The sequence below is a fragment of the Protomyctophum bolini genome (assembly GCF_963924005.1).
Source record: "Protomyctophum bolini genome assembly, chromosome: 21".
Taxonomy (NCBI): domain Eukaryota; kingdom Metazoa; phylum Chordata; class Actinopteri; order Myctophiformes; family Myctophidae; genus Protomyctophum; species Protomyctophum bolini.
Window position 1 is genome coordinate 6735979 of NC_137882.1, and position 25814 is coordinate 6761792.

Below are 25814 nucleotides of genomic sequence, written 5' to 3' on the forward strand. Positions count from 1 at the left end.
ATTTAGAGACATGTTTTGTTATATATATATATATATATATATATATATATACACACACACACATACTGTATAAAATGCATTCGTAGAATCAGCCTAAATGGGTTGAAAAGAGGTGTGAGATCCTTGCAGAACACAGAAAACGCTGCTCGCCCAACACAGTGGAGAGCTTTTACGTGTTGACATGGTTTTAAATGTGATTCAGAAGAGCAGCCCCGGTCTCTGAGAACATATGAGAACAGGCTCGTCAAATCATATCTGTTACGGGTGGAACATGTTTTTGTTTTGTATTTATTTAAATAGTTTCTGCACAAAATGGAATATGGAAATAATATGACTCGTTAGTGTTAATTTCACGTCATATGGTCCCTGGTGGTTGTTTTTGGGGCTTGAATGCTTTGCTGGGATAAACGGCACCTGCCTGTCAGGCAGAAACCTCTTATCTCCATTATTTAACCCATTCTGACCTGAGATCAGATTCCACACGAGGTTTCCACTGGACACACACTGGTCTGATTAAGCCATTCTGACCTGAGATCAGATTCTAAAAATGTCAGTCGTCAGTCGATTTTTCAAAAATAGCAGACCTACAAGCTCGTAGCGCGCCACTCGGTGGCGCGCTATGAGCTTGTAGATCTGCTATTTTTCAATAGCTAAAGCATAACATGGCGCCAACACCAAAATGGGTTCCCGTTCAGAATGGGTTAAAACTTTTTGGGTTTTTTTCCCTAAAGTAACCTATACTTCACACATCGAAGCGATACGATTCGTGCCGCGTTTTTAGTTTGCTACTTTTGCTAGGCTTTTATTTGAATCCTGAGAAGTATAAGTTTTGGACCCAACGGAGATGATATACATAGTATATTGAAACTTTGCCACAGTCAAACATCTCCGTCCAATCTTTTTTTTCCCTGAACTATTTTAACCATACTGGCTGATGTTGCTATCTTCACTACTCAGAGTCATACCCATGACAGCAAGTATACCCATCCTATTATAATAAAATTACATCTTTATACAGTCAGTATCTGCTTCACCCAAAGGCTCAGATGTAAGAAAAAACTAAAACTGAATTTTAAAAATTCCATGTGCCTTCATTTTTTCTCACTCAACAGCTTCAAATTTCCAAATAATGTTGCTATAGTTTGCAGTGTCTTCCGATAGCAATTATTTGGACGTCATTTCCCCATCATATCCCTTCAATAAATCTTTTTAAACTTATCTACTTAAACTTAAAACTTTGTATCTCCATATTTGTATATATTTTTTGTGTGAATTATAACGCCACTTGATCATACTACAACGTCACACATTAACGCATCAAAAGTAGCAGATCTACAAACGCAAAACAAGCTTGTCGATCGACTACGTTATTTTTTTTACACACCTGACAGTTATGAGAAGAATTTGCCCTTGACCTTTTTGGACATACAGTACAGAGAACTTCACAATGACCTGCCATTGGCCATTCAGTAGATTGTCAGGGCTGTATTTTGCGTGTCTTAAGTACCAGGTCTTATTACCTAACTTGAGTAAACTAAAGACCTGGAGGCGTGGTCAATGCCATTTGGCTATTCTGAGTGGCCAAAGAGCATTGACCACGCCTCCAGGTCTTTAGTTTACTCAAGTTAGATAATAAGACCTGGTACTTAAGACACACAAAATACAGCCGTCAGAAACCAAACACCCTCGGTGAGAAAAGGTGGGCATTTGCCGAGGTGTTATATGTTAATTCTATTCAGATTCCGTGAATAGATAGAGTTCCTCTGCTTTTTTTTTCAGTAGCAAAGCAGTAGAATTAGCATTAGGCTAATACTAATGGGAATAAAACATGCATTTTCACTAAACTCTCAGGAAAAGATCAGGAAAGCACGAAGAGTTTGGAATGGCACATCTGTAATGAGGGACGATAATACACTATATAACTTTGGAATATGGATGCTAACAAAATATTTATGAATAGTACATTCCTCTGGCTGTAATGGCCTTATGCTTATACTGTATACTGCAAATACTGCACTGCAAATGAGTGGTTGCAGGTGGATGTACGTATGGACTGGAGCCACTTTGCTTGGGCACCCGCCCATGGTTGGTAACTTAAATTATACTGCACAAAGTGATCTCAGCCTGCCTCTGACTGCAATACATTCATAGAGCAGAGACTTTCACTCCTCGGGGGTCTACTAGCAATTGTGCAGAATCCACCCTGCCAACCAGGCAGCTTATAAGGAACTTGTACCACGACTTTATCTAGTTTTCATTGTCACATTTTTAGATTTCCACTGAGACTAACTCTAAGAGAGAGAGAGAGAGAGAGAGAGAGAGAGAGAGAGAGGATGTAATTTTGAAGTTCTTCTGTATTGTCATTTGTTGGTTCCAAAAATATATTATAATATAATTTCAAAACGTTGGTATTGTTGTCTCGAAAATGCCCACAAAGGAATGCTTCAGACAATAATATTGTTGTTGTGCACAGTATTCTAAATTGCTTTCATTTGAGTTACAGTTACAGCGCAGCTGTGTCCATGTTTTGCCATTCCATTACACCATGCTTTGCAACTTTTTTGTGTTTTTCTTTTCTTCTCGTAAATTAACGCCCTATACTTGATCATGCAGCGTCCCAGACTTTGATGAATTGAAAAGGGTGGACCCTGTTGTAATGCAAGTGTAATGCTTCATCAGTGTGTCGTCCACAGTTAACAGTTTTTGTATTGAGTTGTGCTAAAAATGTACTGTAATTCTGTAATGTTAATAAATACATCAATCAATCAACCACAAAGGCATCAAAAGTGGAAGATCAACAAGCTTGAAAGGCGGCGCAAAGCTGAGGTTATAGATCTATTACAATACTTATTCATATTTTTGGTTCACAGTCAGAAAAAAAAAAAAGAAAAAAATACATCCGTTCGGTTTGGGGTTCCTTGACACGAAAACTAATGATACGTAGCTTGTGGAGTTAGTTCAGTCAGATATACTCAAGGGGCTCATTCAGTGTTATGCAGGACCCACATGTCATTCGCTGAAGTGGCAATCAGCTGACCAATTGGGCGGGATATTTAAGCTCACCTAAGGCTGGATTCTTTCTGCAAGTTCCTTCCTCTGCATACGCGTTCCTGGGTGTTGTTATGCGCCGTTTGCTCCTATAGCGCCACCCTGTGGGCTCTGCTATCGTGTCCCACAGCCACCCTGTGGGCTCTGCTATCGTGTCCCACAGCCACCCTGTGGGCTCTGCTATCGTGTCCCACAGCCACCCTGTGGGCTCTGCTATCGTGTCCCACAGCCACCCTGTGGGCTCTGCTATCGTGTCCCACAGCCACCCTGTGGGCTCTGCTATCGTGTCCCACAGCCACCCTGTGGGCTCTGCTATCGTGTCCCACAGCCACCCTGTGGGCTCTGCTATTGTGTCCCACAGCCACCCTGTGGGCTCTGCTATCGTGTCCCCACCGCCACCCTGTGGGCTCTGCTATTGTGTCCCACAGCCACCCTGTGGGCTCTGCTATGGTGTCCCCACCGCCACCCTGTGGGCTCTGCTATCGTGTCCCCACCGCCACCCTGTGGGCTCTGCTATGGTGTCCCCACCGCCACCCTGTGGGCTCTGCTATCGTGTCCCACAGCCACCCTGTGGGCTCTGCTATCGTGTTCCCACCGCCACCCTGTGGGCTCTGCTATCGTGTCCCACAGCCACCCTGTGGGCTCTGCTATCGTGTCCCACAGCCACCCTGTGGGCTCTGCTATCGTGTCCCACAGCCACCCTGTGGGCTCTGCTATCGTGTCCCACAGCCACCCTGTGGGCTCTGCTATCGTGTCCCACAGCCACCCTGTGGGCTCTGCTATCGTGTCCCACAGCCACCCTGTGGGCTCTGCTATCGTGTCCCCACCGCCACCCTGTGGGCTCTGCTATCGTGTCCCACAGCCACCCTGTGGGCTCTGCTATCGTGTCCCACAGCCACCCTGTGGGCTCTGCTATCGTGTTCCCACCGCCACCCTGTGGGCTCTGCTATCGTGTCCCACAGCCACCCTGTGGGCTCTGCTATCGTGTCCCACAGCCACCCTGTGGGCTCTGCTATCGTGTCCCACAGCCACCCTGTGGGCTCTGCTATCGTGTCCCACAGCCACCCTGTGGGCTCTGCTATCGTGTCCCCACAGCCACCCAGTGGGCTCTGCTATCGTGTCCCACAGCCACCCAGTGGGCTCTGCTATCGTGTTCCCCATTGGGGTGTATCTATCTCCCTGCTCTTAATGGTTAATGGTTGTATAATTGTGCCGATCAGCAGGGAGAAAAATGTAGCAGAGCCGAACGGCAAGATAAAATATTATATGCAAACTTGTATTCTCATTCTAATAAATATTTGTTCAATCAATTCGTGAGTTATCTGACTGAACTGGCAGGTGGTATATACGCTAAATGTATCTGCTTCATTGGACTTCAACAACGCATTTGACTCGATCCACAGAGGCACAATGGTGAAGATCCTTAAGGCCTACAGTGTCCCTCCCAACTTACTCCGGGCGATAGAGACCATGTATGCAGGAACAAAGGCCAAAACAATGATCGCATGGCTAGTAGGCATGGAACCAAATAGCATTGGTTCCATTTGAACACTCTCATAGTTACAGAACTGTTATGGCGTATTCGTATGTCCGTGTGAAAAATTACATTTTGACCAAAAATGGCCACCGCAAGCAAACATGGCGAGATGACCCCCGATCCCACAACATTGATGGTGGTGGAGGCAGATACATCTGCATATATAACAACAATACTAAAAGGAACATCTGACCTTGATTATCTCTGATGGTGAAGTTGGGATTGATGTGCCTCTCTGGGACCATGGAGAAGTAGAAGTGATGACCCTCCACGGGGTCATCAGGGTCCACGGCACTGAGCAGCTGAATGACCTGAATAACACACACACACACACACACACACACACACACACACACACACACACACACACACACACACACACACACACACACACACACACACACACACACACACACACACACACACACACACACACACGCAGCGATAATAAGCAAGGACAGCGTGCTTAATGTTGTACCATAATCGTCTCTGTCGGGTGGAAACCGCATTACACGAGGCAAACATGTGCAAAACTAGTTAATTAGGATTCAATTTTCCAAAGTGTCAAAGGGAGCGGATCCACACGCAGGCCCGATGCGCGTCGCTTCACGCCAAGTCTCGAGCTTGCTGATCTGATCTCAGAATTGACAGCTCCACAGATAACGATGTTATCAGTGCATACATAGTAGCCCTTATACTGTACAATTCAGCTGTATCTTATTCTCTGCTCTGACGTTTCAATATGGTTCACAATGAGTGCAGAGGAATGTATATACTCTTATCTCCATATTCTAACTTTGTTTTGCTTCTTTTTAACGTGAATTAACGACCCCCTGGGTCACATTACAACGTCATACTAAAAGCATCAAAAGTGGCAGATCTACAAGCTCAAAATGCGCTTCGAGCTTGTAGATCTGCTACGTTTAATGCGTGTGAATTTGAATCCAGAAACGTCATGTTTCCAGCCGACAGAGACAATACTATGGTACAGTGTGCCATGATATGAATAGGATTTAACCCATTCTGACCTGAGATCAGATTCATACGAGGTTTTTCACTGGATACACACTGGTCTGATGAACCCATTCTGACCTGAGATCAGATTCTAAAAAAATGTCAGTCGTTCTTCGATTTAAAAAAAATAGCAGACCTACAAGCTCGTATCGCGCCACTCGGTGGCGCGATATGAGCTTGTAGATCTGCTATTTTTCAATAGCTAAAGCATAACATGATGCTAACACCAAAATGGGTGCCCGGTCAGAATGGGTTAATAATATATGGTCTCAGTGCAATAACCTATGGATATTATTATAACTGTGCCCACACCCACCAGTTAAGTATACCTGGTTTTCACCTTGGCACCACCCACCTGAACTTAAGCCACGCCCACAGCTGTTGTTGTATGATAATGTGTTACTTATGACGATCTTAATTGTCCTATAATTAATTCCACAGAGATTCTCATTGCTGGGATATAATCTTGAAGCATCAACGCATCACAAGTCTCTATACATGTACCTCTCCCGCCTGAGTCCCCTCACAGATATACGGCTGGTAATCCCTGGCGAGGCGTGGCACGTTGTCGTTTATGTCCAGCACTTTGATGGACACCGACACTGAGGAGGACAAACGGGCCTGTTCTGCAGTTGGGAAGAAGCAGTCGTGGAGAAAAAAAAGTACTTGCATTACATACGGTACGGACGGTACATTGTTTGAGTAAAGGTTTCAATATTGCAATAGAATACTCTGTTACAAGTAAACGTTTCGGAATCCAACATGTACAAAAAGTACAAAAGCATTGGCATCTAAATCCACTTAAAATTATGCAGAATGTTCAATATCAAGTTTTCAAATTTATAAAAAAAATATTTTGAAAATGGCAGGTCACAATGTGTCGCATCGTGACGCATTTTGAGCTCGTACTGTAGATCTGCTATTGTCAAATGGTGTCTATAGTGTTGAAGTGGTTAACCCATTCTGACCTGAGATCAGATTCATACGAGGTTTCCACTGGACACACACTGGTCTGATGAACCCATTCTGACCTGAGATCAGATTCTAAAAATGTCAGTCGTTCTTCGAATTTTTCAAAAATAGCAGACCTACAAGCTCGTATCGCGCCACTCGGTGGCGCGATATGAGCTTGTAGATCTGCTATTTTTCAATAGGTAAAGCATAACATGATGCTAACACCAAAATGGGTGCCCGGTCAGAATGGGTTAATGTATTTTGTAATAATAATCTAAATCTACAAAGTATCTACTGTAGTAACTAAAGCTTTCAAACGTGGAGTAAAAGTACAATATTTGCCTCGGAGACGTAGTAGAGCAGAAGTAAAAGTACAGGAATTTGGAAATACTAGAGTACAAATACCTCAAAATTGTACTTAGGTACAGTACTTAACCCATTCTGACCGGGAACCCATTTTGGTGTTAGCATCATGTTATGCTTTAGCTATTGAAAAATAGCAGATCTACTACAAGCTCGTAGCGCCCCACCGAGTGGCGCGCTACGAGCTTGTAGGTCTGCTATTTTTGAAAAATCGAAGAACGACTGACATAGAAACATAGCTTTTTCAGAAAACTGTCATTTTCAAAAAGACATTTTTAGAATCTGATCTCAGGTCAGAATGGGTTAAGTAAATGTACTTCGTTACGTTCCACCGCTGACATTTTGCCACGGAGTCCGTCGGGTGTTGTTGTTGCTGTCTCATAAATGCTTTGTATAACAGCTCTGTCCAACATAATACTTCAGAGTGACAAAGCTGTTGTTCAGAAGAAGAATGGGCACTCTGTGTCTCCAATGTTCCTTCTGGAACACAAGACGGGAGCCAGAACCATATGGACGCAGCCATAAAATGCATCCTTTACAAGAGAAGTTGAGTATCTTTGCCTCCTTCCAGGGTGACACTTAACCCATTCTGACCTGAGATCAGATTCTAAAAAATGTCCGTTTGAAAATGACAGTTTTCTGAAAAAGCTATGTTTCTATGTCAGTCGTTCTTCGATTTTTCAAAAAATAGCAGACCTACAAGCTCGTAGCGCGCCACTCGGTGGCGCGCTATGAGCTTGTAGATCTGCTATTTTTCAATAGCTAAAGCATAACGTAATGCTAACACCAAAAGGGGTTCCCGCCCAGAATGGATTAACATTTGTCATAAAGACATTACCGCCAGACATATGGTAGACGGCTTTTTCCTCATCTACACCAGAATGCTTATTCCATTCAGGACGGGAACCCCCCTTTGGTGTTTTAAGTATAGCTTGTCCTGATCCGATTACGTGATCGGAAATCGGGCCAATTCAATCAAGTCATTTCCAAATTATCGGAATACGATCGGGAGCAAAACAACGTGATCGGGACATCTCTAGTATCAATTTTATATCCATATCATGATATTAGACTGGATATTGTCTGTGATTTTAGATATTGTACTATTGTGACATATGAAGGGAAAAATCAGTATCGGCAGATTCTCTAAATTAATGATCGGAATCGGATCTGGAGCAAAAAACGTGATCGGGACATCCCTAGTTTTAAGCATTATGTTATACTTTCGCTATTCAAAAATAGCAGTAGATCTGCTATTTGTGAAAAATCGTGAAAATGTGGCACAAATCGTTGAATAATATATATTCTTTCAGAGTGAACTTTTTAACTCAAATCTTTGCTTCTGGGGGTCCCTGGAGGAACAACATATTTCCAGATGGGGGTCATGCAGCGGCCAATTACATTACCTTGACATGAAAAGCCTTGAGAACCACTGACAGTCTTTCAGAAAACTGTCATGATTTAGAAGACATTTTGTAGAATCTGGTGTCAGGTCTAAATGAGTTATGCACGGAATAAAGCAAAAATAAAATCTTGACAAGACTGAAAGTGTAATGGTGATGTTTAGGTATTATCGTTCCAAAACCTTATGTTGCTGTATATGTTAACTTCTACAGACACATTGCTTTTTATGACATTTCTGAGACCATTCATTTGTTTATGGAAGATGCATCTAAACATTAATTAATTCTATTGTTAAGTTTTGACCACTTCAAATACGCTGTCATTATAGGAAATTATTTATACTGAATGTACCAATATATTTGATGTCTTGACTTATATTGTATGTACCAAGTATCCCAGAGAGGATGTGATCTGTGTTGTCGAATATAGAATCGGCCTTGTGCATGTATAATTCACTTATTAGGATGTACACATTATTATAATTAATTTAACAATAGGGTGACGCAAACATGTCAGACCAAATGGCCCCATACACACACGCACACACACACACACACACACACACACACACACACACACACACACACACACACACACACACACACACACACACACACACACACACACACACACACACACACACACACGTTATGTTCGGAATCTATATATGATCAATGCAAACAGACGAGAGCCAGTCATACGAGCCACAACGAGACGCCGTCATCCAGCTGAGCTACTGTTCAAACTCTGTTCAACTAACTCTGTTGACACTTGGTGGCCTTTACCACTCTCTTAGCTAGGCGTCTGATTCTGATGAAATGGAAATCCTCTGCTCCCCCAACCCATCTTCACTGGATTAGAGATGTACTCCACTTTATTAAATTAGAAAAAATTAGATGTACCCTGAGAGGCTCTGTATCCAAATTTGAGGACACATGGGGCCCCTTCCTCGCACTAGTAAATAACTTGCAGTTCCAAGCAATTCCAGATTGAATGAGTTTAATCCTGGATCTGAGCATGCTACTGTAGATTCCCGACGCAGCTGGGTTGTTCAGTATATTTATTATTAGGAGCCATGTGTGGATGCACTGCCACGTCTATTATGTTTTGGGTGACCAATGACCATGCCATGTTGTCTTGTCTTGTCGTACGTTTGTCTTGTTTTTGTTTCAAAACTTGATTCAGGTTATGTGGTTTGTATTAGTGTCGCTTCCATGTTAGCATAGGACTATGCAACTTTTTATTTTATTTTCTTATTTTTATTTTATGCTACCACAATATTTTGTGTATGGACTCACAACATTTTGTTATCTTTTATATGTTTCATATGGGTGTGTCACATATACTGTCATTTGATTTACTGTATACCCTGAATCTTGAATAAACAAAAAAAAAAACGAACTCTGTTTAACTCGGTGACTCCTTAGCAACTAATAAAATACTTGTTGAGTATACTACAACATCCTCAAGCCTCGCCTTTTCAACCTGCTGGCCATAAAATTAACCAAATTCATCTAAATATAACTATAATAGCCAATCTACAAGCTCACAACACATAGTGGCTCCGACGTGTTGATAAGAGTCCATTCTGTTACCAACTCATTTAGCTGGGGACCCCCTGGAACCCCCTCAAGGACCACTGGTGGTCCCCGGACCACTGGCTGAAAACCACTGCTTTACACAATGCTTATGTATATATAACAATTACACATTTGAACGTACTTGTTTCCGTGGCTGAGACGGTGAGGTTGTGCCAGTTTGCGGTCTCTCTGTCCAGAGGCTTAGCCACAGTTAGGGTCCCGTTATTTGGGTCAATTTTGAAAGCTTTTCTGACGTCGCTGCTTCTGTCAATTGCATATCTAAGAAGAAGAAGAAAAATAAAAAAGAATTGGTTAGCAAGTTAGCAAGCACTATAGTACACAAGCATGCACAAAGCCACACACAGAGGCATTGGTTCTCAGACATGTTCATGTCATTCAAAGTCCAAATGTGCTTTTTCCACAGTTTATTCACAGTTTGTTCAATGCTTTGTTCTTTGTGCATTGTCACTGCTGATGTATCCTATACTGACTCATCTGCCACTGAGGAAGCTCCCCCACCGGGAGGACGTCGTAGAGCCTAATTCGTCTTATTCCTCCTCCCGCACACCCCCCCCCCCCCCCCCCGTCCTCCTCCCCCAGGCCGCATAGGAGTATGTGCAATGTGCATGCAGTGACAATTATCACTCTCCCAGCACCGGCTTCCCTCCCCCGAACACCGGGAAATTCTGTTCGTATAGATAGACTATAGATCAGGGGTGTCGAACTCAACTTGGGGCGAGGGCCGCATTGGTCAAAAGGTCACTTGATGGGGGCCACAACCAGTTGCGGACGCACGCTCGATGTATCAGTCAGTCACTGCAATAATATCTATCTATCTATCTATCTATCTATCTATCTATCTATGCTCAGACCGAGCCAGTCAGCCAGCAAGCCACACACATAGTGCTCAGACCCAGCCAGCCACACACACATGGTGCAAAGCCGGCTTTGTTGAGCATCTATAGTATAGATGCTCAACAAAGCTTTGCACCATGGTGGATTGACTGGATTCTAACCCCCGACCTCCGTGGCAGTATTGATTTTGACAGAAATTTTAGAGTTTTAGTCATAGTCTCTTGAATAGTTTTCATTTAGTTTTAGTAACATTTTAGTCACCTGGAATGTCTTAGTGTTATATTAAGTATTATAAGATTTTACTCGACAAAATCTACAGTTGGTTTAGTCGACTAAAATGTGTTTTGGCGTGCCTTGACGCCGTCGTAATTACTTTACACTTGCTGAAAATAGCCGATCTACAACTCACAACGCATCCCAGTGGTAAAATGTAAAAGTGTAAAATAGCTTATACTGGATCTCTTGTCCACTAATCCCTTCCTAACATTGTAGTCCATAGTTTTTATTTGTCGACGAAATTGTCAATATATTTAGTCTTAGTTTTAGTCATCATAGCTTAGTTTTCATTTAGTTTCCATTTCGTTTTCGTCAGTGAAAGAAGGTATACACAGTCAACGAACATTTTCCGTCATAGTATTAGTTGACGAATTCAACACTGCTCCGTGGTGGCTAAGCTACCATATACCACTGCGACACTAGCCTGAGCTAACGTGTTAAGTTTCTGGTCTATAGGGGTGGGTCGCGGCTGAGATTTGCGCACGCCCTGATTGGATCTCACCGATCTGTCCGTCAGCCCTGGCCACTCCTCTCCCACCTAGTGAAGCGCTACGTCACATAATTTGGAGCGAGACCCACGCGGAAGCGTTGACTCCCACTTCTAGACCAAGGCAGCCAATGCGTTCCTCCAGGCTTTCATTTTTCGCGCAGACGAAATGAAAGCCTGGGTATCGAGGCTACTGCGACACCAAAGCTTTTGACCAATACTTTTTTCTTATAATGAGAGTCAACTGCAGTTGACTCCCATTATAAAAATACAAAAAAAAATCATAAATGAAGTAAAGTGGAGCCACTTTACTTCCATTATGTATTTCTATCACTTCGACAGATACCAAAAAAAAGCCTGGGCTTTGTGACAACAGCGAGAAGGTGAGGAAGCAAAGCACCTTGAAAACTTTTCATCAAACAGCGGGTCACAAGGCATATACAGTAGTGTGGGTCTAGGTCTACACAATCACGATGGTTTAGTTTTTTCATGCTGTAGCCCCTTATTAAATCAGACATTTGCAGATAATAGACGATGTGAAATTGCCTAGGCCTATTATTAGAGCAAATCAGGGAAGAGGAAAACGGTAGCTCCCCCGGAACCTTCACCCTCTTCTCGCTAGCTAGAATTTGCACCTTGCAAAACGAAATGTGTTGTACATATTTATGGAACATAGCCTACTGTGAAGTTGTTCACATGTACAAAGTTCACGTATATTGCTATTACAGGGAAAACATGCACACATTATGTACAAATTATACTCTCTTTACTCCGTTTGCTTTTTTTGCTGTGTTGATGTTCTATACCATTGTCTGCTATATGTCTGCTGCTGTGTCTGCTGTTATATCATATATTTGTTGCTGCATTGTCTGAAGGAAGCCAAACTAAAATAAGTCTTACTACGTATGTACCGTGTACAGAAGATATAAAAATGAAGTACAACCTTGAAAGGGATTGTTTGTCACGTCTGTGCTCAGCCCACCATCCTGCAGGCCTAATAACCCATTCTGACCGGGCACCCATTTTGGTGTTAGCATCATGTTACGCTTTATGTATTGAAAAATAGCAGATCTACAAGCTCGTAGCGCGCCACCGAGTGGCGCGATACGAGCTTGTAGGTCTGCTATTTTTGAAAAATTTGAAGAACGACTGACATTTTTAGAATCTGATTTCAGGTCAGAATGGTGTTAATCAGACCAGTGTGTGTCCTAGTGGAAACCTCGTATGAATCTGATCTCAGGTCAGAATGGGATAAGACTGATTGCCGTGCTGCTTGTGATGAATCACGACACAAACACAAGACTGAGAGAACATTATGAGTGAATGATGCATCATCTCTTTCGGGGCACGTACGTACGCTGTTGTCAACAGCATGGCTTACTGTGGGGAAATAATGGACATACTGTATATAAAGCCAATTATGTGTTTGTGTGCGTGCCGTGCATGCGTCACTCTTTTTGAGGGGCACTAGCCCCTCCTATGCCAAGCTTTGTGTGTCTGTGTGTACCCCATATAGCGATGATTTGATTGGCTAGCAATGTGTGTGTATACCCAATAGCGATGATTTGATTGGCTAAGCACGGAATGTGATTTATGATGATAAGAGCGCCCGTCACTTCACACGAGTGTGACTTTTATATAAAACATTGTGGGGGTCTTTGACAAGAAAATGAAATGATGTAGCAACATGACTTTACTACTACTACTACTACTACTACAGTATTGACTAGAGCTAGTTTAAATTGCCTCTCCATATGGCATAATCATCATCATCGTGTCAAAATGCATCCCGATGGTGACAACAATATGTCACCGCAACGGGCCAACGACTGACACCGAGAACAAGGTTGAGGCTATACCAATGATGTGCAGCACCTGCCACTCTGGAGGGGTGTGTGTGTGAGGGGGTAGGTGGGGTGGACGACAAGCTCAAAGCGCTGTCGTCGCTGCCTCCTCCTCCTCCTCCTCCTCTCTGCCCAAAAACGTGCTCCACTTGCAAATGAGCGCAAATCTGAATTCCATATGCCTGCACGGTCGCCGCCGCGCGCTGCTTTATTACATTCCGGCGCGTCCCGCGTTCACTTTGTGATAATACCGCAGCGATATAGATAGAAAAAAAAAAAGCCTGCGAGGTAAAAAAAAAAAGAAAAAAGAGAAAAAGAAAAATGGGCCCATGATTTATTCAGCAGGGCTCATTTCCTACTAAAGTAATGTGAGATAAATGTGGCCCCGTGTTCTATAGCGGGGCCGGGGTCTCTCCGCTGAGATCAAGGGTAAAGAACGGATGCAGCGGAGCCAGTAACACTATTTGAAATGGAATGATTTTTCACCCCCGCGGAGGGGAGCTGTCTAGCCCATTAAGACCTGAGACCACGTTCTACAATGTCTTCTAAATCATGACTACCGGTAGTTTATATCAGTGGTTCTCAAACCATTTCATGTCAAGGACCCCCAAATATTACATGTAAGCTAATTGGCCGCCGACCTCCCCCATCTGAAAATATAACATTTGCTGTGAAAGAATAATATATTCAAAGATGTGCGCCACATTTTCACGATTAAAAAAAACCGATCTACAAGCTCGTAGCGTGCCACTCGGTGCCGCGCTACGAGCTTGTAGATCTGCTATTTTTCAACAGCTAAAAGTTTAATAAATAATGGTTAAAGGTGGTTAAAGTCTATAAGGGTGACACGGACGCGTGCTCGGGGTCTAAATGGGCTAGGGCGCTGTTGCCCCCGCCGCGGCTGTCTAGCAGCGACCGTTCCGCCCCCGCCCGCCACTCTCCGCGCCTCCAGCCCCGCGTGCCGCCATACATACCTCGTCATTATCACAGCGGTGGCAGCTGGGTGGCATGTGCCATTCTTTTCCATGGCTGACTGTTCGGACGGGGCGGTCATATCATGGCCTGACTCTTAATTAAAACACATTGCACTGCCTTAAAGCATTGTCTATGGCTGCCCTTGCCTGCAGTGATTCAGAGCGTTTTCGTATAACCTTTTAGAAAAATCACCCTTCACGACAAGACAAGACTCTCTACACGCGATCGCTCCGTCTGGATTAAGAGCCTATCTGCCGGGGCACGGTGGCACAGTCGGTAGCGCTGTCGCCTCACAGCGATGGAAGGTCCTGTGTTTGATTCCTGCTGGGGACGCTGGGGGCGTGTTCTCTCTCCTCAGTGTCATCAGTGCCCATACCCGAGGCGGGGTTGGCGAAAGGGCCTTTCTGTGAAGAGTTTGCATGTGCTCCCCGTGTCCCATAGGGTAGGTACCCTCACATGTTCTCCCCGTGTCCCCTAGGGTAGGTACCCTCACATGTTCTCCCCGTGTCCCCTAGGGTAGGTACCCTCACATGTTCTCCCCGTGTCCCCTAGGGTAGGTCCCTCAAAAAACATGAAGTAATCCTGGTCTCTAAACGGCCTCCCCCTGGCCAGCCAGATGGAGGGGAAAGGAACTGGTCGGAATAACGTGTTCCTTCCATGCACTACGTCCGGCCGGGTAAACTCCCCCTGTCAGGTGAAAAGAAGCATGCAGATTGGACTCCTCATGCATAGAAGGAAGCATGAGGTCAGTCCACTGCCCTCCCCAGGTTGGCAGAGGAAGTGTAGCGCCCAGGATTTTGACACTGGGTGAAAAATTGGGTTGCAAAATCGTGGGATAAAAATGTAAGAAAGAAAAATAGCGTATCTGCTAAAATACCTCAATTGTAAATCAAGGACTGCAAAAAAATAAAGTTGAGCCGGCCTCAACTTTAGGGGGGTCATGGAGGTCATGGAGCATGAATTAATCCTGTTTTTGTGTCATCCTTTCCACATGTGCAGCCAGGTTTTGACAGACAACATCTCCAGTATAAGTCTATGATTCCACACGACGTGTCACTCATTCTTCCTGCTGACAGTTTGGACAGGGCTGGGCCATATTATTATCATTGTTATTATTGTTGTTGTCATTTTTACCTGACGGGGTTGTTGACGCTGTCGGTGTCTCGGGCGCTCACGGTGCCGACCACCGTACCTGCTGCCGCGTTCTCGGGAACCTTAATAATAATAATAATAATAATAATACATTTATTTTTATAGCACCTTTCATACAGAGTTTCCGTTCAAAGTGCTTCACAGACAGAAATCAAGAACGTCACAGTTAGGTCATAAGTTAAAGGACCACTTCCTCACTTTTCAACCTCTCTTCATATAATTGGTCATCACTAAAGGATCTTAATAAAATGGCACAATTGTATTCTACTCAGTCTGTGTCTCATAGGAGGGCTGTGGGCAGTTCAGAAACCCGTCCACCAGTTACATCATCAATAGGGAATCCAAGCTAATAGAAATCTTTCTCACGATAATACAAATCTATATATTTTTTAAAGAGTGTAACATGAGACCAAATGGATGCTAATTTGGTTTCCTTTTACGCTCTCAAGTGTTAAATTATTGTTACACATCTGCATTAATTAGTTTTTATCCAACGACAACAACGGAGGCTCAAATGGCAAAATAAATAATGGTCCTCGATATGAAAAGGGTTGAACAGCACTGCTCTAAGTCTCACGTTCCAAGGGAGGACGTTAGTTTTTTAGTTTAAAAACTGTTGGTGGAGTTTGCCCCCCCTCTGACTTCGCGAGGAATTGTGTTCCATAATTCCGGTGCATATAAAAAAAAGAGAACGCGACCTTCCACTCGTAGGGCGCGGCGGCGAGGAACACGGGCGGCTCGTCCACGTCCGTCACCACGACCCTGAGCATGCAGCGGTCCTGGAGGTCTCCCATGGCGCTCAGGAAGCGAGGGTCCACGTGATCGTTGACCGCCTCGGCCGCCATGACGAAGCGCCGCTTGCTCTCGTAGTCCAGAGGCTGTGGAATAAAACGAACGGGGGTGAGGAAATTAATTCCAGATTAGCCGTTTTCTTATACCTTCATGCTTTCTTTTTTTTTTTATCCCACGATTTTGTAACCCATTTTTCACCCCTGTGTCAATCATCTAATGTGATCCTGGGCTCTACACACCCTCCACCAACCTAGTCCCCATATATGGGGGACAAGGGGAGAGCAACGGACTTGAACTCACGCTTCCTTCATGCCTGAGTGTCCAAGTTGCTCCTTTACACCTGACAGGGGGGAGTTTCCCTGGTTGGACGTAGAGCGTGGAAGGAACACGTTATTCCAACCAGTTCCTTTCCCCTCCATCAGGCGCCCCGGCTGGCCAGGGGGAGGCAGTTTAGTGACCAGGATTACTGCATGTTTTTTGTGAGGGTACCTACCCTAGAGGACACGGGGAGAACATGCAAACTCCACACAGAAAGGCCCTTTCGCCAACCCCTTCATGCTTTCTCCGCGAGGTATAAATATATTCCTGCCCCCCAGCTATGGGACCATGTTATCAGCCAGGTACCCCTCGCATAGAGCGTCACAGTCCCGCCCCCTTTCATGACGACGTGAGACCCAGAAGTGAATTTCCAATTCATTTTCTCCATAGGCTTTTCAAAAAGTATTTATTTAACCCATTCTGACCTGAGATCAGATTCATACGAGGTTTCCACTGGACAACACACTGGTCTTGATTAACCCATTCTGACCTGAGATCAGATTCTAAAAAATGTCAGTCGTTCTTCGATTTTTCAAAAATAGCAGACCTACAAGCTCGTATCGCGCCACTCTGTGGCGCGATATGAGCTTGTAGATCTGCTATTTTTCAATAGCTAAAGCATAACATGATGATAACACCAAAATGGGTTCCCGTTCAGAATGGGTTAAAGACGTCTACGCCGGGGACAAAGCCATACGGGACTACATGTTGTCTCAGTAATTTGCATTACCTAGCTTAGGGCTACTTGTATTATATTTTGTTCAATATAACAAGTTGGACATTACAGTGCTTGTAGCACACCAACGTTTCAAGTGCACTCCTATGAGGATATGTTACAATTAAAGTCCTTGAATCTGCTTATTGCATATATTATGCTGTGGCTACGGAAAGTAAAAAAACAAGACAACAACACTTTGTTGGCGTTCTGGCTCTATAATGTCTCTTAAAATAGATTGGTACATCCCTTATGGGAGATTAACAGCTTCACAACGGCCTGGCGATGCCAACGTTTGCTGAAGACATGATTATTTCGCAGAGTACTGGAGATGAGTCAGACTGGACCGGGGGGATGGTTTTTAGTCAATGACAAGCGAGACAACAGCTGTGAGGAGCGTGCATATAAATAATGGCGTGTTTTCAATTAAGAAGGCCGGTGTCTGCGAGAAGAAAACAGCATGCAGACCATACTGTAGTTCCTCAAATGATTCAGTATGACAAGGCCATCTAATCTGAAATCCCCCTGTTTCCCATAAACAAACATGCTCCATCTCTGACGGAATGGACGGGTAGGTGTGAAGAAAACGCAACGCGGACCCCAAAAATGATATGTATTTGGCCACCGACCCATCCATCCATCCATCCATCTTCAACCGCTTATCCGTAGTCGGGTCGGGGGGGGGGGGGGGGGGGGGGCAACAGCTCCACCAGAGAGCTCCAGACTTCCCTCTCCAGAGCAACATTAGTGACTTCCTCCTGGTGAATCCCGAGACGTTCCAAGGCCAGTGAGTCGATGTAATCCCTCCATCTGTGCCTTGGTCTGCCCCGGGGTCTCCTCCCAGTGGGACGTGCATTGAGGACCGCCTAGAGGCATCCTAACCAGATGCCCCGAACCACCTACAGTAAGCTGGCTCCTTTCCAGGCGAAGGAGCAGCGGCTCTACTCCCGAGTCTCTCTCGTGTGACTGAACTTCTCACCCTATCTCTAAGGGAGATGCCAGCCACCCGTGGGAGAAAACTAATTTTGGCCGCTTGTATTCGCGACCTTATTCTTTCGGTCATGAACCACCGACCCCCGTCTGAAAATATGTTATTCCAGGAACCCCTCCGAAGCAAAGATGAGTTAAAAACGTTCTCTCTGAAAGAATATACAGTATATTCAAAGATTTGTGCTGCATTTTCACGTTAAAAGAAAAAAAAGCCGACCTACGAGCTTGTAGATCTGCTATTTTTTAATAGTATAACATAATGCTTAAAACACCAAAAGGGGGTCCCTTTAAGTCAGGACAGGCGAGATCCGTAGAGCGCCCCGTATGTGAGTAGCCCCCGCACATGCACGGCACGCTCGCTGTGCGGGGACTACACACACGTGCCCGTGTGAAACATTTCGAGTCTCTCCAGGTTATATAGTTGAATTCTAGCACATCTGGCAGTTCTATACCCATCTATCCTCGTGGAGGATTTAATACATGATATTTTTTACTTACCATTTTTTGTTGAGTTGGAGTCACGCCTGGTAAAAAAAAATGATATACTGTGTATGCACTGTCTGCAGAATTAAAAAGTAAAAGCCACGCTGGATCGCCGGACGCACTTTAATTAATTCCACCGGGAACCCTGAAAGTTTCCTAGACATCTGGTCCTACCGTCCTGCCAACCAAGTAGAAGTATAGAGCTCTTCTCCTCTGCTTCACCACACAAACAACTTAAACCAAGTGTGTCCGTCTTTGTCCGAGAGTAGTTCAACTCAATCATCAAACGTCCACACTAATCCTCGTCGCCAATGTCGTGTGCCTAACTTATAACTTATTAGTTAGTGTAACCTGCATTAAGTCACACACAAAGCTTGACTTTTCATTCATTCATTAAACCATTCTGGGCGGGAACCCCTTTTGGTGTTTTACTAAGCATTAGTAAATCTAGTAAATCATTAATAGATCTACAAGCTCATAGCAGCTTGTAGATCTATCAAGTATGGGTTAAGTAAGCCACGCTCCTCTGTCCTCTCAACCAGCCGGTCTCATAATATAAGCATAACATTACATTACATAACATTGTGTGTCTCTACACAATTCTGTTACCTGCTTCCTGTTACCTGTTTCTGGTCATGTGACCGAAGCAACCAATACATGACAGTTATTAGTACTTATTACAGGCTTAACACAGCTTTTGGGGGGGTTGCCAACTTGCCAGTTTAGTTTGTTAAGTGTATGACGATATCCCTCACTTCAAGCAAATTAAACATTGTTGTTTTGAGGATTAGAACAGGGGCGCAAAGTGTATTTATTCTTGTTTATTTGTTCAATGGGGAGAGGGGGATCGCCTAGTCACCCACCAGAGATATTAATTTATTTAATGTATTTTCATTTTATTTTATTATTTCAAAAATATATATTTTTGGAGTGCTTCAGCGGCGCCCCTTCGGACCTGGCGCCCCCAGGTGGCTGCGTGCCCCGATTGCTCGTTTGGGCCGGGCCTGCTTTAAGATGTACCTTGGCGAGCACCACCACTCCTTCCTGGGTGGCGGGGTCAGTGTGGATGGTGAAGGTGGCGCTCTCCTCCAGGTCCTCCAGGCTGTAGTTCATCCTGGCGTTGATGCCAACGTCGCCGTCATCTGCCATGATCCTGCCCACCGTGGTGCCCACGGGCGCGCCCTCCGACACGGCAAACGTGTACAGGTCTGAGGGGAGAGACGACGGGGTCCACACAACAATACATCACCATCAGTGGTGAATGAAGGGGTCCACACAACAATACATCACCATCAGTGGTGAATGAAGGGGTCCACACAACAACACATCACCATCAGTGGTGAATGAAGGGGTCCACACAACAACACATCACCATCAGTGGTGAATGAAGGGGTCCACACAACAATACATCACCATCAGTGGTGAATGAAGGGGTCCACACAACAATACATCACCATCAGAGGTGAATGAAGGGGTCCACACAACAATACATCACCATCAGTGGTGAATGAAGGGGTCCACACAACAACACATCACCATCAGTGGTGAATGAAGGGGTCCACACAACAATACATCACCATCAGTGGTGAATGAAGGGGTCCACACAACAATACATCACCATCAGTGGTGAATGAAGGGGTCCACACAACAATACATCACCATCAGTGGTGAATGAAGGGGTCCACACAACAATACATCACCATCAGTGGTGAATGAAGGGGTCCACACAACAATACATCACCATCAGTGGTGAATGAAGGGGTCCACACAACAATACATCACCATCAGTGGTGAATGAAGGGGTCCACACAACAATACATCACCATCAGTGGTGAATGAAGGGGTCCACACAACAATACATCACCATCAGTGGTGAATGAAGGGGTCCACACAACAATACATCACCATCAGTGGTGAATGAAGGGGTCCACACAACAATACATCACCAGGTGAATGAAGGGGTCCACACAACAATACATCACCAGGTGAATGAAGGGGTCCACACAACAATACATCACCAGGTGAATGAAGGGGTCCACACAACAATACATCACCAGGTGAATGAAGGGGTCCACACAACAATACATCACCAGGTGAATGAAGGGGTCCACACAACAATACATCACCATCAGTGGTGAATGAAGTATACTCAAGTACTCAAAGTAAAATAATAGATCATTATTACATTATATCTATATACACACATATAGGGAGCGAGAGAGAGAGAGAGAGAGAGATTGATACTAAATAACGGATAGCTAAAATAGTTGTGTTCCTAGTATTTGCTTTTTGATTTATCTTGTAAATTCAACTGAATTGTTTTTTGTCTATTTTGTTTTAATAACATTTTTTAATTTCTTGTAAATTTGGAATAAATATTTGAAGTTTTTCAAAAAGATTCGGTCAGAATTTAGGAGGCACATAGACGGTACTTGCTTTAAAATCATTAAACTACAAATGACAAAGTATTTATTATACCGTAGTTGGAATGACTGCATGTATGCAATGACTAAGATTTAGAGGAAGCAATAATAGTGAAAATAGCTACAGGCTGCTATTACGTGTTGCATCACATCACATTGAGAAATTGTAGCTCTGCTATTTTCTTTCACTATAATATTTGAAATGGGCCTTAAGGCTTCCTGACTCAGATTTCGGGAGGTGTATTTCCAGACTGAGACTCTATAGAGCATTTCTGAGATTGTGGAATAGTTGTCTGGTCCACTTCGAATAGCTACTACAGTACATGGACACATTTCTAGACCATGTCTCAAAATTGACCACCAGTGGTCCTTGAGGGGGTTCCAGGTGGTCCCCATGCTAAATGATGGAGAGTTGGTAACCAATTGGACCCTTATAGATCTTTAACTCTTGAGGGCGTAAAATGAAACCGTATGGGGGGTCCATTTGGTTTCATTGTACGCTCAAGAGTTAAATTACTGTTAAACATCTGCATTAGCGGCTACTTAATTTACAAGAAGTCTACACAATTAGAGAATGTATGTAAGAATAATTGTTATTTTGATTATTTTGAACGTTTGCCTGTTGTCTCTCTATCGTGCCAACATCAACACAGCATGGAATTGTGGACAAAATCTTATCCAACGACAACAAAATATTCTAAATGTTGGGTCTGAGAGGCTAAATCTCATCAAATGGCGGTCCGTGGCTCAAATGCCCAATAAATAATGGGCCTCGACACAAAATGGGCTGAAAATGACCACTCTAAACTTACTGTACCCTATCTATCAGTATTGTTTTTCCGGGGCCAGTTGGTTTGCTTGCTTGTTGAGCATCGCGTCCCCACCAACTGGTCGCGGCCATAATTCCAAATTGGGGACACTCGATCGGAGACACAATCACCTTTTCTCATCTTCTTATTAGAGTTAGGCCAGGATTATGTGGACTCACCACGACTTATCTTTGACTCTCACAAATTGACTACGCCACCCACAATGTTCTCCATTCTTATCGTTTTGCCTTTGCTGCTATACTGTAGTCTCTGTTGACTGGCTATTATAGCAATTTGCTGTGCACTTTTTATTTTTATTCTTTTACTTTTTACCAGGCTTACTGTGAGGCAGATCTTTCGGACAAGACCACCCACCATGGCTTGGCAGTTGTAAACAGCACAGCTGTGTTAATTGTGTCGACTTAAACGTAAATAAATAAATCATCACTGATGAAAACTAAATAAAAACTAAGCTACAGTATGATGACTAAAACTAATCTGACTAAATAAATGGACAATTCTGTCAACAAATGAAAACTACGGATAAAAGTTACGGCGGGCCTAGTGGAGAAGAGATCCAGTAAAACTAAAAGAGCAGTCATTTTATGTGTGTGGTTGAGCTCTGGTATTACACAAGGTGCCGCAACGTGTTGTGAGCTTGTAGATCAGCGTTACCCAAAAACGTAAAGATCTACTCGTAAAGGTTGTGCAGGTAGAACACATGACATGACAGTAAAACATTAAAAAAACATTTGGCATCAAAATGGGCTTGGCAGCTCAAACCCACAATGCAAATATTTTGTTTTCAAGAGTGTTGCACAGAATACGCATGCAGTTTGTTACAAAGTTATATACAAAAATAACCCTACCAATTCCATTTTCCTCCAGTCTAATTGTGCGTTTGTCTTATATGTAACGCCAGCGGTGCTATTCCAAAGCAGAAGGACAACATTGGCTCTATGCACACAGAATAACTCTTCCTACAGATGTGCCATTTCAACACCTCAGGCTTTTCCTGCATTTCTTTCTGCAAGTACTTAGTTCTTTCACAGTTTTTTTAGCCTTGCTAAGTCTTCTCTTTTGTTACTGAAAACAAGTGTCCCTTTTCGACACTCCGCTAGATAAAGCAATGAATATTATAAACATTTAGGAAAATGAGCACAATGTAAAAAAAAAAACATTTTGGTTGACTGATAAAGTTCATCATAGGTTCTCTCTTCATAGAATATGCTCTTTTAGTATCTCTTCAAAGGTTGTTATTTAATCTGCATAAAGACAGGGACACGAGGAGCCTACGTACCACATATTGTTAATGCGAGGCCTCTTACGATGTATGTTATAGGAGATTATTTATATCTGAATGTATCTGATGTTTTATATTGTATGTAAATATCCCAGAAGAGGACGTGTCTTGCGGTTGACCTATGTGTTGTCGAATATAGAATGGGCCTTGTGCATGTATAATTCACTTACTAGGATGTACACATTATTATAACTCAATTAACCATAGAGTGAGGCAAACATGTCAGACTAATTGGCCCCATACACATGCACACAAACACACACACACACACACACACACACACACACACACACACACACACACACACACACACACACACACGTTATGTTCAGGATCTATATATGATCAATGCAAACAGACGAGAGGCAGTCATACGAGCCACAACGAGACGCCGTCATCTATCTGAGCTGTACTGTTCAACTCTGTTTAACTCGGTGACTCCTTAGCAACTAATAAAAATACTTGCTGAGTATACTACAACATCCTCAAGCCTCGTCTTTCCAACCTGCTGGCCATAAAAATAGCCAATAATGTTCAAAGAGCAACTAAATGTTTTAAATGCAATATGCAACCATTTTGAAAAACACGCATCCGTCACCAATCACCACTCAATATTATCCACAAGATATGATTCAAAACTCAAACGTCTCTCATAATCCTATCCTAGGAGCGTCACAATTATTTTGTTCATTTGATAATCAGGCGAAATGCCTGGCTGTTCAGTTCATGTGTTCATGACGTGTATAATTTCATCACCAGGCCGAACCAAGAGCACTTCATTGATGTCCAAATCACTTCCTTCAGACGGTCACATGGTTGAATATAGTTTCTTTGTCACACCATACCGGAGGTCCATTTCTCACCTAGGGAGACTATAAAATGTCTCCAGCAGACAACGCTGATGAAGGCTTGAACGCCGAAACGCGTTCGTTGCTGCTGCTCTGCAGCATATACCATGCCAACATTTAAATAAATTAAGAGAATAAGAATTAAAACCTGAGTTCCGTGAGTGCTGGTTTTTCTCTTTTAGAGATTTTTCTGTTATACTGATTTTTAGTAATGAAATTACTTTAGTTTGAACACAGATGGGCGGGTTATCAAATAAATTGACAGGTATTGTTGCCCTAAGTCCATAATGCTAGCATTCTTACATTCCAACATAACATGGTACACATCTCCAACTCGGTTTTCATTACATAGATTGCAAATCCTCTGTGTGACATTTGGGAGTGTTGTTTAGCTGTCTTACGGTCTACTCTGTTTAAATACAAAAAAAGGGAGAACAATGTAATGGAAGCAAATATGGAACATGTGACAGACAATGTGACATTCATCGTTATTAAAACTTGCGTCATTCTTGTTTTCTCATTTGTATCGGTTTCTTCCCGGGGCCTTCATTTAGGGAGATTTATCTCAGAGAATGTCAGGTTTGTTTCCAAAGGTCATAACAAATGTCCTTTCATTTGTGAATGATTAAATTCATCGCAGTGCGCTTAAGCTACACACGTACGTACACACACGCGCAGGAACACCTAGGCGATGAGAAAACAAAAAAGAGCACATTGCCATCTCTCTTCCCTCTTCCTCACTCACTCACTCCCCTCCCATCCCTCTCCCTCGCATCTGTTCTCGTTCGACCTCTTTTAATTTTGGCTGCAGGCTACACAACAAAGCGCACACACACACACACACACACACACACACACACACACACACACACACACACACACACACACACACACACACACACACACACACACACACACACACACACACACACACACACACACACACACACACACACACACACACACACGACATGTATCGAGACAAGTAGCGCAAAACTCACAGCCCCATGCAGGAGAAGAAGCACGACATAAATACCTTTCAGGTATATAAATGAACAAAACACGTTGCTGCCTATTTTTTTTAACGCATTAAAAGCACGAACGCATCGGTGTCATTTTAGATTTTTAGCTATATAAAGCAAAATTGTTTTTTGAGAAAGGATTTAGAACAGTGGTTCTCGAAAATACAATAGTAGATCATAATAGTAGATACAAGCACTGCAGGGCATCACTTTGTGCCGCGCTGGTTTCGATTTTGATTATTATTGCAAAAACATACATTAACCACTTCAGCCCTATATACTGTACATTTTGACGATTTGAAAATAGCCGGTCTACAAGCGCTGTGAGCTTGTATAGATCTGCTATTTTCAAAAGTTTTTTCTACATTTGAAAACTTGAAACGGGCAATTCTGCACAATGAGAACTTTCTACTTTTTTGTACTTTAAGTACATTTTGATGCCAATTCCTTTGTACTTTCAACTCAAGTACATTTTGTATTCCGGACTTTTATACTATAGTAACTGAGTATTTCTACATTGCAGTATTGATACTTTTTACTTAACCCATTCTGAACGGGAACCCGTTTTGGTGTTAGCATCATGTTATGCTTTAGCTATTGAAAAATAGCAGATCTACAAGCT

The 25814-nt window shown here is 43.3% G+C and overlaps 2 protein-coding genes across 3 annotated transcripts in view; both read right to left on the reverse strand.

Annotated features, from left to right (window-relative positions):
* The window catches only part of LOC308336666 (glycogen debranching enzyme-like), a 563232-nt gene that overhangs the window by 373661 nt on the left and 163757 nt on the right, over nucleotides 1-25814 (reverse strand). The gene's annotated exons all lie outside the window — the stretch shown is intronic.
* The window catches only part of cdh19 (cadherin 19, type 2), a 61060-nt gene that overhangs the window by 7096 nt on the left and 28150 nt on the right, over nucleotides 1-25814 (reverse strand). For both annotated transcript variants that reach the window (XM_080793180.1, XM_080793181.1), the window contains exons 6-11: nucleotides 19808-19995; nucleotides 16188-16367; nucleotides 15472-15551; nucleotides 10043-10179; nucleotides 6104-6225; nucleotides 4779-4896 (exon numbers count right to left, since the gene is read on the reverse strand). In XM_080793180.1, the coding sequence (XP_080649306.1) occupies nucleotides 4779-4896; nucleotides 6104-6225; nucleotides 10043-10179; nucleotides 15472-15551; nucleotides 16188-16367; nucleotides 19808-19995 (825 nt within the window). The remainder of the gene's footprint in view (nucleotides 1-4778; nucleotides 4897-6103; nucleotides 6226-10042; nucleotides 10180-15471; nucleotides 15552-16187; nucleotides 16368-19807; nucleotides 19996-25814) is intronic.